The 12,885-nt window shown below is 45.4% G+C and overlaps 1 protein-coding gene across 5 annotated transcripts in view; it reads left to right on the top strand.

Annotated features, from left to right (window-relative positions):
* CHD5 (chromodomain helicase DNA binding protein 5) overlaps positions 1-12,885 on the top strand; it is a 276,672-nt gene that overhangs the window by 151,439 nt on the left and 112,348 nt on the right. For all 5 annotated transcript variants that reach the window (XM_088447742.1, XM_088447741.1, XM_088447740.1 and 2 more), the window contains exons 13-15: positions 2,975-3,080; positions 5,530-5,721; positions 9,770-9,970. In XM_088447742.1, the coding sequence (XP_088303868.1) occupies positions 2,975-3,080; positions 5,530-5,721; positions 9,770-9,970 (499 nt within the window). The remainder of the gene's footprint in view (positions 1-2,974; positions 3,081-5,529; positions 5,722-9,769; positions 9,971-12,885) is intronic.

The following is a 12,885-nucleotide window of genomic DNA, read 5'->3' as shown; positions in this document are numbered from 1 at the left end:
AACTGCACTTTGTTTGCGATCGCGCCCATTACTTTGGTCGGGGGTAGCTGTTATACCAGGATAAACCCGACAACTATGAGTGCGATCAGTGCGAAAATCAACAATTGAATAGCGCCCCTGCGATCTCTCGTCACTTTAGATGGGCGATCCGGCGTGCTATAACAATTGATTACCACCCTAGGAGTGTTATTATTATCCAGTTTTATACATCCGTTACAATTTGACACATATTTCTTTTATGCTGGCACGTTATAGATGGAGTTTAGCACGCAGCCGCTTTTAACACAAAACCAAAAAACATGTTCATGATGGATTTCTAACCAATTTTTGCCATTTAGCAATAGAAAATGCGTTTCTTTCAAGTCTGTTGATTATTACTGTTGTTTTTGAAGTTTTTATTATGTTATTTTATTACTGTTATTTTGGAGAACATGTGTTAGATCACTGGAATTTAGCATTATCCTGCCACCATTTACAGAGGTGCCAGGAGACTGAACATGCCCTAAGCTGGGTAAGCTGGGCACACACTGGGCCTGATTCAGAGCCGGACGCTCTGAAAGAGCGCTCGCTCTAAATCAGGGCGTTTTTTATATATTTTGTGCGGCCTCCTGGCCGCCCGCATAGCTGTGGGTGACCACCCACAGCTATTGCGAGCAGCCAGGTGATGGTCGCGATGGTCTCGACCATCGGGGTTTGCGACGAGACCCTTGTCGTAGGGTCTCGTTCCCGCAAGCCCCAGTGAGCTTCTGGCTCTTAATAGAGTCAGAATCTCACCACTGACATCACTCGTAATGTCAGTGGGGCCGCCCCCAAAGGGCAGGCATTCCGTTGGGAACGCCTCCGTTTGGCCAGCCTCCCCCCCTGCCCGCCTCCAAAATGGGGCAAGCTGTCAATCACAATCGACAGCTGCCCCCTTTTGGTGCGAGACCCGAAGCGACAGAGTGGACGTCGCTTGCCGGGTCTCGCCCATGCGCACGTCGGAGCCGGCTCCCACAGCTTATGCGAGCGTCCATGATGATGGTCGCGATGGTCAAGACCATCGCGACCATCGGGCTTGCGACGAGACCCTGCGGTAGGGTCTCGCTGCCGCCAGCCCTGGAGCGATTTTGGCTCTATCAGAGCCCAAATCACTCCCACTCCCATGGGAACGCCTCCGTCTGGCAGCCACGCCCCCGGCACGCCCACCAAAGGGGGCGTGCTGTCACTCACCATCGACAGCACGCCCCCTTTGGTGCGAGACCCAGAGCGACAGCTTGGCTGTCGCTACCCGGGTCTCGCGCATGCGCACGACGGAGCTCCCTCCGTCGTACGCATGCGCATTTGGGTACCATCGACCCGCTTGCAAGCGTCCTGCGCTCGCGAGCGGGTCTGAATGAGACTCAAAGTCTCTACACAATTATTGGAATTATATTATTGCTTTTAGTGCAATTTCTTGAGGGGTGCCGAACAAGTTTGGAATTGACAGTATATGTACAATACCTCTCTGTCATTGTTACTTCCTAACATTACAATAAATACATAGCAACCAATCAGGTCTCTCCGTTTATAGTCTACAGATAATTTCACTTATATCACTTACTTATACCTCTTTCCATCAAAAACCGAATTCTGACCTCGGTTTTCTGACATGGGTCAGACACTGTTAACACAGCACCATCGATCTGGGTTATTCTCAGGTCAGCCCCATTCACACTGAACCTGGGTCTGCCCTGCTAAACTTGTGAGGTCATAAAAAGTGGGAGGTGACTGATCCACAACCACCAATCAGCTCATTTTAGGCATGACCCAGGTCAGCGCCATTTACACTGCACCATTACCTAGGTCCATCCTGGGTCCGATCCTGGTAGCTACCTGGGTTGGATTGCCGGATCACTTGTCCCAGGTTATTTTTCAGGGACCCTTTTACACTGAGCTGCGACCTGGATAGACCCAGCAATAACCCAGGTTTTTACTGTGGTGTAAAAGGGGTATAAATCTATAAGTTTTTGGTATAACAAGCAGCGCAACTTTTAGATGAAGATAATAGGGTTAATACACGTGAGCGCATGCAACCGCCATATTGTTTTTGTCTTTTTGCGCAGTCTATTGTGCAGAGGAATATTGAAGCTAATTACAACCAGAAATTACCTTTCACAGCTCATTTCTGTAAGCGTTTCCAACCACTGGCATCTTCCTGGCAATCTATGCTTTATTAGCTGCAAATAGACTGCAGTCTGGCGTTCTCAGGGCCTGATTCAGAGCCGGACGCTATTTGCGCTCGCTCGTTCAGAAAAAAGGGGTGGCTATTCAAATGAACCGTTCGCTCTTTGCGGTCTCTTCACGCCTCTAGGTCTGAACGAGCGAACCAAACATGCCGTCGTTTTTTGGAAAACTACGCCCCCTGGCCGCTCGCATCCTACGTCATGTCCGCTATTTATTAGATTAATCGAGTACATCGACCAGTGTATGAACCTACCGCAATCATGCGAGCAGTTCTGACTATAAAATAACCCAGTGACGTGGTCAATGACGCTGCTGTATTAATTATGCACACCCATAAAACGCCCGTTTTGACCTTTAAGCACGCCTGCGTTCTGATCTCCACTCCCCGTTTTCAAGCACCTTCCCCCGTTACCACCCACGTACGCCTCATTCTGTCACTCAAAATAGCAGGCATTCGCTATTTAGCGAACAAACAATTTTCGGCCGCACTGACTGGTTCGCGCATGCGTATTACGATCCGTACGCATGCGCAGCGCATGCGTATTACGATCCGTACGCATGCGCAGTTGTGCAAACATCGCTCGGAACGAACGAGCGGCCGCTTACGAGCGGCTCTGAATCAGGCCCTCAGTCTCTACCTACAGACGTGCACTGCCTTCCTTTGCACAGTATCATCATGCATGTTCAATCTGGATGCGGATTACATTGTACTTTAATAAACGTTTAGTTTTGTATGGCAGTTCATATCTCCACCCTGTACAATCTGTTCCAGAGAGCTAATGTTGGGAGAAGAAGCAAGAACTCCTTGTAGGTTTAAGAAAAACAGGAAACTGAAGGATGAAAAACTAGAAAAACCTCCTTTAACACCTATAGTTGACGTAAGTATTGTTTGGAGAAACCATTGTGATATTACAGTAACTACCACTTTACAGAATTTACTATATATAGTAGTATCAGTTGGTTGCTATGGGCAACATCTCAACTTGTCCTCTTTTGATACATCTCCTCCTAAATTATCTAATATCTTGCCAAATATTAATTTGTATAAATGAAGTTACTCCTTCTTTAATGTTGGTTGTTGGAATTGGATACATTTTTGGAAAGAGTACACAAACTATTTTTATATTATTGTATAGGTAGGTTGAACCTCCTGGCGACATCCAGGCCACCTTTTGTCTTATTACATTGTAAGTAGTAGCGTGTAAACATGGCAACATTAAGTTCTAGATATATTAAAAGGTCACTTATGGGTTTTGTCAGTGTAATCACAGTAATTGCAATAATAAATACATTTTATGGCAGTTGTAAATTTTAAGTGTTTGCAGCGATTCTTCCTAAAACATTAATAGGGGTTTTCAATATGGAGAGAAAAGTCTTTTTGTTTGCGATAATTTCGCAAAAAATGACGTCATTTTCGCTGGTTTTGGTTTTACACTGTATTCAATTTCAAAGACTTTTCGCAGGTTCGAAAAGTCTTTGAAAAAATAACGGGGATAACTTTTCACCACTGAATAGGTGGCGAAAAAAAGTGCAGAATTGGGGTTTAGGGGTGCAGGCTTAAAAAAAAATTGCCTGCACCCCTGGGAATGACATTTTAAAAATAACTGTGTCAAAAAAAGTTTTTAAAAAAAATAGGGACACACCAAAAAATTAATTTAAAAATTGGGGTGAAAAAAAAAAAGTGTTTAAAAATAGGGAAATAGGTTCAGGGCTATTCTGCAAATATGCGGCAGGTGTATTCTAGAATAGGCTATTAGCGGCAGGTGCATAGTTGCAGAATTTTTTACAACTTACTTTAGGGACATAAAAATTAGGGGTGAGCGGGTTCGGTTCTACTCGGTTCCGTTCGGATTTAAAAACCGAATCTTATTGGCTGTCAGCTGTCACGAGTTTTGGATAGCCAATAAGATTCGGTTTTTAAAACCGAACGGAACCGAGTAGAACCGAACCCGCTCACCCCTAATAAAAATATGCTAGTACTCATTTTCATGTACCCCAAATTTGATAGTACCATTTAAAAAAACGAAAAAAATAACCTAAGTGCTCTTCTGCAACACTTCTTCAATGTCGGGAAAAACACCTGCTGCGGCTATTTAAAACCCTGACTTTCATTTGCAGGCTAAAACAGGGGTACCCATAGTGATCCCCCATGTTTTTACAACTTTAGGGGGGTCCTACAATTTATTCAAGGAAAAATTCTTTTTTTTACGCAGATCCCACTTCGCAGTTTCCCATTTTCTGAGCTTTTATATTGTATACTGGGATAACGCGGGCGCACGCCCGATACTTTATCCCAGGAAAATCTCCGATGTGGAGCGAAAAGTCCAGCACGGACTTTTCGCTCCATATTGAATACCCCTATAAAAGTTGTAGAATTTCTCTTCAAGGGCCGAAAAGGGCACCCAACGTTAGGACGTGAACCAGTCCCGTGACACGTCGAATCCTGGAAGCCCCTCTTTGGCACTGTTACCATGCCTCCTGCTAATTACTATATATATTGCAGTGCTTTGGGGATTTGCCATACCTTATGATCTGTATAGATTTTCCAGCTGAAATCAATATTTTTGCAGTGCGATTCTAACCCGGTCACAAATACACACTTGTAGAATTGCTTCATACACATAATAATAAAAAAATCTAAAGAAGATTTTGTGCCTTACTACTGTGTCTGATGAATCCTGAGGGCTGGCATTTACGCTTACCCCAACCATCCTGCTTTAGGAGGAATGTCCCGCCGCCCCGTGATCAGAACATGTGCCCCAATTTTGCAGTGGGTTGGCGATGTTTCAGAGCCACACCCCTGTCAAAATTTGCAAACCAGCTGTCACGCATTGATACCTCACAACGTTGGAGGTTTCCAAATTTCGACAGGGGTGTGGTTGTGAAACATCCCCAACCCACTGCACAATTGTGGCACACGTCCTGATCATGGGGATGTTTCACAGCCACACCCCTGTCGAAATTTGGAAACCTTCAATGTTGTGAGGTATTGATGCGTGACAGTTGGTTTCCAATTGTTAAGCAATGTAACCTGTCAATATAGATGAGCAGTCTTCACCTTACTCAAATTTCTCCGAACGCTCTGCAAAAATAAAAGATGAGCATCTTGATCAGAAGAATAGCGAAGATTCCATAGGTGACACCCATACAACTGCCACCACCATGAACGATGATAACCCCTTTGTAACAAGGGCAGTTAGAAATCTTCTTATGTACAAGTTATTTAACACAGATTCCCTGCTGAACCATTTAACATGTTTATTTTACTTCTAACAATGTCACTGCCCTCTGGTGCTTTTTAAAACAATTATTTTTCTTCCTTTGCAGTCTACAGTTAAGTTTGATAAACAGCCGTGGTATATCAATGTGACAGGTGGCACATTACACCCGTACCAGCTGGAAGGATTAAACTGGCTAAGGTTTTCTTGGGCACAGGGCACGGACACTATACTCGCTGATGAGATGGGTCTAGGAAAGACTGTCCAAACTATCGTATTTCTCTACTCCCTGTACAAAGAGGTATGCACGCCTCGTGGAGCTATCCGGCAGCACATTTTAATGCCAGTGAATGTTTGTACCTCTCTTTAGCATTAACTTCAATAAATGTTTTCCTGATATGTTAGTAAATGCTCTCTGCGGTTTTCATTTGTATTTTTAAAACCCATGATTGATTTGATGTAGGACTGTGTTCTTGATCGTTTATTTATAAAAAAGAGATGAAGGAGTTCTAATTAAATTGTAAAATTAATCTTTGCGTTGGACTTTAAGGTGCCCACACACTAGGCGATATTTTACACGATCAGCCCGATTCCGTCGCATCGGAACGACAGATCGTGTAAAATATGTCCTAATCGTGAGTGTCCACTCACAATCAAGATGCCGATGCGTGTACCCGCTGGTCGTACATCGCATCTTCAGATCTTGCATGCTGCAGGCAAGATCTGAAAATCTCAGTCAAGATGCACTGGAATAGTTTAGGATGCACGATAGATCGTGGGCCAATTTGAATAGCTTTTACCACCAAATCGTGCCCACAACTGCCGGGGGAGAAATAGGACACAATATAGGATCGTGACCAGATCCCTATTGTGTGGGCATCATTACTGTCGCTATGATAAAATAAAAAAGCTGTGTTTTCCCAGAGAAAGTACATCCCGCCGATTTACTAAGCTCAAAACCGGACTGAGAAACCGAACAGCATATGCTGCCCGCATTTCTTACCCCCCAGTAAAAGTATTGAATTCCCAGATTTACTATGCGGCTGGTTTTGAACCCGCTGACAAAGACACCCAGAAACATGAGTTGCCTCTAAGATGTATTTTGGGAAAAGCGCTGCACAGATCCTTCTCTTAGCACCTAAGCGTTCAGCACTTAACTACATCAATTGCGCAGCATTTTAGCAGGCGGGATTGTGGCGGGATCAGGGGTTTAGAATCGACAGTTTACAAAACAGCATCAAATGCGATGCCAACTAAAACCTGTATTCTTGGCACCTAAACCGCTGATGAGGCCCACGACTTTCTAACTGGTGGGCAACCCGCTGCTTAGTAAACCTACCCCCAGGGGTCATTTGCTTACATTACACAACATGTAGGGGTATACAGTATTTACTAAAGTGCGGGTTTTTAGAAGTGGATATGTTGCCCATAGCAACCAATCATATTCTAGCTATTATCTTCTAGAAGGTGCTAGATAAATGATAAAAAGAATATGATTGGTTTCTATAGGCAACATCTCCACTTCTGTAAACCCGCACTTTACTGAATATATCCTTTACTGTAAGCCACAGCAATCAGTCTGCTTTCAGCTGTCTAATGCAAGTGTCTGATAGGTTTCTATGACATGTGCAAATTTTGTACCTATTTTGAATGTTAGTAAATGAGCCCTAGGGTCCTACAGTGTTTGATGTGGACCTTGGAACGCAGATATAGGACTCATAATTGGGATAGTTAGGATAAGCTTCATTTAGAGATGTGTCCACATACATCTTACCTCCGTGCGCATCAAGTCGTGTTAAACAACGCGCGAGCGCCGTGCAACTCGTTAGTGCCGAGCGTCTATTACGAAATACTAGTGTCACAGCCGCATATCATTTTAATCAGCAGGAGCTGCTTGTGTGTCCTGTCCGCATCGCTGTGCGAATAAGATGCATTTGAAGATAAAAAGTCGCATGAAAAGACGCTCGGCGCTACCAAGCCACGCCACGGCATTGTGCGACTAGAAGGGCTTTTTAATGCGCATGGAAGTAAGATGATTATGTGGACACATCTGTATAGGGTTGTTGTGGCATCTAATACACTGCATGTGTTATTTTAAGTTGCAAAGTATACAGTATTTTATATGGAGAGAAATGAGAAGACGGGAAACTGGAAGCTGACAGTTCATAGGCTGCGTGTTGCTGCATCGTAGAAAGATGTTTGTAAGATTTACCCTTTAATATAAAGAGCTTTAACTTCCACATGGACAATGGACCTCAGTCAGAGTCGGTCGTTGCGGCCGCTTGGTCGTAGGGGAAAGGGGCCGGATATGCAAATGAAGCGATCGTAAGTTGCGTCGCTAAGATGGATTCGTTAGCTGTACGACTGAGGGTCAGAAGCGGTCGTAAGACTAAATACACGCCCCCTTCTCGATCGCAACACACGTCATCTCCGGGGATTTAAGGATTAATCGAGACCATCGGGACCCATCGGAGCTGATCGCAGAGCTAAAGGCTGACCATACCATCTCTTAAGCACTATGATCTAGTCAGTGTAATAACCACCCATGTCACGTGTGCCATGACACTACTTAGTTAATTATGCAATCCCATAAAACGCCCTTTGCATAGTCAGGCACGCCTGCGTTCGGATCTCCACTCCCCCGTTCACAAGCACCTTCCCCTGTTACCACCCACAAACGCCTCATTCTGTCACTCAAACTAACGACCTGGCTGTGTTCAAGGAGAGAGAAATGTCTGATCGTAACAGCTAGTTTGCGCAAGCGCATTGCGTATTTTAAGCATGCGCAGTTTAGCGAACATCGGTTTGCATACGACTGAGCGGCCGCAACGACCGACTCTGAATGAGGTCCAATGTCCTGAACTATCTTCTGCTGAATCAGAATGCGAACGGATTTTTTGCAACCGGCACATGTATTATTATTTATTGATTAACATTAACTTATACAGTTAGAGCTAGCATATTCTGCTGCATATTACAGTTAGGAACTAAACAGTAATAGAAAGCAACTGTATAATAGCAGACAGACAACTAGGTAAGAGGGCCCTGCACGTCATCTATAGGTATGGGCTGCACATGCACCTTAAAGTACTTATGAGCGATTCGGAGTCCTACAGATCACTTGCAGCTAGATGGGTGTTACTGGGCGCCGATGCAGTGATTGGACGTAGAATAAATTTGCTGTTGGCGTGTACACAGTAGTGCGCACCGTGCTGAGGTGAGCGTAGGCAGAAATACATTAGATTCAGTTAAATCTCCTGCATCGGAGCGGACGGCTGGGGAAGGAGCTGTCACCTAGACGCGCCCGAGTCTGCATACTGGAGAATGTTTGCATGGGACTTCCGATCGCAGGAATTGCGACTCATAGGCTTGAAATTGTATTAATGCTCTCCAGATACACTACAGATAGGTTATAGTTACAGCCCGTGTAATACTTACTTTAATAAAAGCTCTCACAAAATCATTACACTTTGCAAGATAAATACAGGGCCGTAACTAGGGTAGTGCGACCCAAGGCCGTAACTAGGGTAGTGTGACCAGTGCCATGGTACAGGGCACCGCAGGGCAGGGGGAGCTGTTTGGGCCTGTCAGTTTTCCTGTTTATTATCATTCTTACTTGTAGCTTCCTCTTCTTTTATCCCCAGCATCTCCTGGCCTCCCCTATCTCTTCCCTGGCCCTTCCCCATGAGGCCATGGCCCTTTTTCAGGTGAACTATCTTATGTCCCTATTTAAAAAATGGGGGGGCACCAATGCTCTCTCTCTGACACAGGGCACCAAAAAGTCTAGTTACGGCTCTGGTGCACCTGTGCCATGGCACAGGGTAGGGGGCGCTGTTTGGGCCTGTCAATTGTTTATTATCATCCTCTCTTGTAGTTTCCTCTTATTTTATCCTCAGCATCTCCTGTCCTCCCCTATCTCGTCCCTGGCCCTTCCCCATGAGACCATGCCCCTTTTTTGGGTGTATTATGTCCTTATTTGAACAATAGGGGGGTGCCGATGCTCTTTCTGGCACAGGGCACCAAAAAGTCTAGTTACGGCTCTGGATAAATTTAAGTTGTTTTTTTCACTCCCTAGTGCGGGCGACCTGACAGGAGCGGATGTGTCTCACGTGTTTTTTTTGTTCTTTTAATTCACATTACACAGGAAGATGTCTTTAGAGCAGATGGTGTTTTCTTTAAACAAAGACTATGGGGATAGGGCAGTCCATGCATATTGCAACAAGACTGAACAAAACAGCCAGCAGAACAATCATGGCATAAAAAGCAATTTACTAACGCATATGGCCTCACCTAAAGTCAGTGACTTTTATGTAAGATAATAGTTTACTTATTGATCTGTGTTTCCACAGGGTCATTCTAAAGGTCCCTATCTGGTCAGCGCTCCCTTATCCACAATCATCAACTGGGAGCGTGAATTTGAGATGTGGGCGCCAGAGTTTTACGTGGTGACTTACACCGGGGATAAGGACAGCCGTGCAGTCATCCGGGAAAATGAATTCTCTTTTGAGGATAATGCCATCAAGAGTGGCAAGAAGGTGTTTAGAATGAAAGTAAGGACACAGAACATTTATATAAATATATATATTATATTTAAAGATTTTTTTTTTTTAGGAAATAAGTTTGGCACAGCTTATCGTAAGATTAAAAAAAACAACTCATCCTGCTTTACGTTTAATTTAAAAACCATATAATACATATTTTAATTTTCTCCTTCATCCACTAGGGGACACTGGAGTTCAAGACAGTGGGGTATAGACGGTGGTAGAGCAGAGCCTGGCACTTTAAATAATTCTGAAGTGTGACTGGCTCCTCCCCCTCTATGCCCCATCAGCCCCAGTTTTTAGAATGTGCCCGAGAGAGACGGTCACATAGGGCTGAGCTCCAGCCCACACTTAGTATTTTTTCTTTTATTTCAACTTTATTTTAATTTCTAGCTTTCACAAAGCATTGAGGACAGGCTGACAGAGTGCTGCGTCTGTCAGCCTGCTACATGGAGGCATCAGGAGACCCGCCACCACTAAATAAGAGTGTGTGTCGGAGTCCAAGGCACCCTGGCAGTAGCTCAGGGAGGACACGCCACAGCTTAATATAGAGGCTGTGTCCGTGCTTCCGAATGCCTAGCCGCAGCCCTGATGCCAGCAGCTGGTAAGTATAGCTCTGTTCCCCTTATGGGGAACGGAGTTTAATCTGCGGCCCCTCTGCCCCCTCCCAGGCTCAGGTGGTATACACTGTAGTATAACCCCTCCTGGAATCCTGTTATAATGCCGCTAGCGTTATTACAAGGGGCAGAGCTACCGCGCATAGAGCGCGGATTCATGTACAGGGAGACTGTTCAGACAGTCTGTAATGTTGCTGCCTAGCAGCGAGCCCTGATATCCTGCACTGAGCGCTGTCTGACTTAATAGAGCTGACAGCGCTCTGTTTGTCAGCTCTCACGAGAGCCGAATCCTCCCTCTTCTCTATCCCCACGGGGAGGGAGCCTGCGTGTCCCGCTACTCCCATAAGGGCGTCTACATTGCGCAGCAGCGCGGCTGTTCCCTGCCGCGCTGGTGCTTGAAGAAGCACTGGAGCTGGCTTCTGCAGGGGGAGGAGCACAGCCGCCGGAGAGCGAGGCTGTTATTCACAGCGCTCTCGGCTGCTGGTTGCGGCGCCGGTGCTTGTATGAAGATTGCACCGGCGCTGCCTACAATTGGCCGCATGGCGGGGCTTAGGGAGCTGCTCAGAGCGGCTGTTCCCTGCCGCGCTGGTGCTTGTAGAAGCGCTGGCTTCTGCACACAGCCGCCGGAGAGCGAGGCTGTTATTCACAGCGCTCTCGGCTGCTGGTTGCGGCGCCGGTGCTTGTATGAAGATGCACCGGCGCTGGCTATTACGTTCCCGCTCCCCCACTCGCATTATGCCTACTATACCAGCCATTGTTTGCGCCCCGCCCGCTTATTGATAAGGGGCGGAGTCTAGTCCATGCTGGCGTGCACAGATGCCGCCATTACCTCCAGCGAGTATTTTAAAACAGCATATGCACCTGCCTTAAAAGGAGCTGGGGCTTATTGCCAGCATCTCCTGCATCCTCACTCTGGAGTTCTGTGGGGGGTGCAACCCTTAACAGGGTTGTGGGTTTTATTCCCAGAACGGCCCTAGCTGTTTGGAGTTTGTATGTTCTCCCTGTGCTTGCATATGGCCTCTCCCGTTTTTTTCTTTACTTAAACCTACAGCACCTGGTCTTATTAGGTTTAACGACACAACTGTGGAGTTTGTAATTTAACCTGCAGTCTTTATATAGATCTGGCTCTGCCTCATCTCTGTTATATTGCACGTCGGTAGTTCCCCTACGGAACTGGGCAGTGTACTGGTTTAATATTATATTTAGAAAAAAAAAAAAAAAAAATGAAGCACAGGGAGGAACATGCCACAGTCTAATATAGAGGTTGTGTCCATGCCACTTTGCCCACCACATATCTATCAGCGCCTATGGCCACACGCCCGATCTCGTCTGATCTTGGACGCTAAGCAGCGCCAGGCCTGGGTAGTACTTGGATGGGAGACCGCCTGGGTATACCAGGTGCGGCAGGCTTATTACATTGAACATCTGGGGCAAATATGCTTGATGTGTAACAGAATAATGCAGTGTGTTTCTTGCATCTATAGCTGCCAGAGATCACTTTGCCTAAATGTGTATGGTATGCATAGTCGGGGCCACTGTTCTGGCTGCTGCCAGAAATTACGGTTATTGAATATCTTTAACTCAAGGTTACAAAAAGGGTGCGTCCCATCCTCAGGCTTATGCCTCACATTGGCTCACCTTAAGAATGAGCCGTACTGTTCTCATGCATATATGTGGCTGCACATATGTTAAATCTCAACAGCCTTTGGTGCTTACCTTAGAAGGTATGCATCTGTGCATCTATATGGATTTATATCTTATTTATTCCTTTCGGCAGCACACACAACACGAAGTAGTAACATATGGCCGTTGTGGTGGTTGGCATTGCTGTCTCGCATCACTAAGGTCATCTTTTGATTTCCATCATCTGGGGCACACCTGATAAGGCGAGTACACCGGTAACGGAAGGGTCCCAGGATCGCAATCAGTCTGGGATAGTACGTTGCTAACATTTCCTGCCCCAACGCCGTAGCAGAATGACGGCCACACGCGGCACATGAGCAGTCTCCCTGCGTGGAGGTAAGCCACATGTATGTATATACTTGTATTTTATACTAAACCCGGCGTTAAGACCTGGGGCTCAGTTCCTTCCATGGCTCTAACTATTGCCCTTGTTATATTTTTCAAATTATATCGTCACCTACTAATCTTGTATGTAGGTACGCGTAGGCATGTGGGGATTTTTGTGTGTATATGTGTATATATATGTATATATATATATATATATATTTTATATATATATATATATATATGTGTATATAATATATATATATATATATTGCTTCTTATCCTTACCATTAAAGCAGG

The sequence above is a fragment of the Taudactylus pleione genome, unplaced genomic scaffold, assembly GCF_031769625.1.
Source record: "Taudactylus pleione unplaced genomic scaffold, aTauple2 ptg000437l, whole genome shotgun sequence".
Lineage (NCBI taxonomy): Eukaryota > Metazoa > Chordata > Amphibia > Anura > Myobatrachidae > Taudactylus > Taudactylus pleione.
Note: the sequence above shows the minus strand (reverse complement) of the source record. Positions and strands in the feature narration are given on the sequence as shown.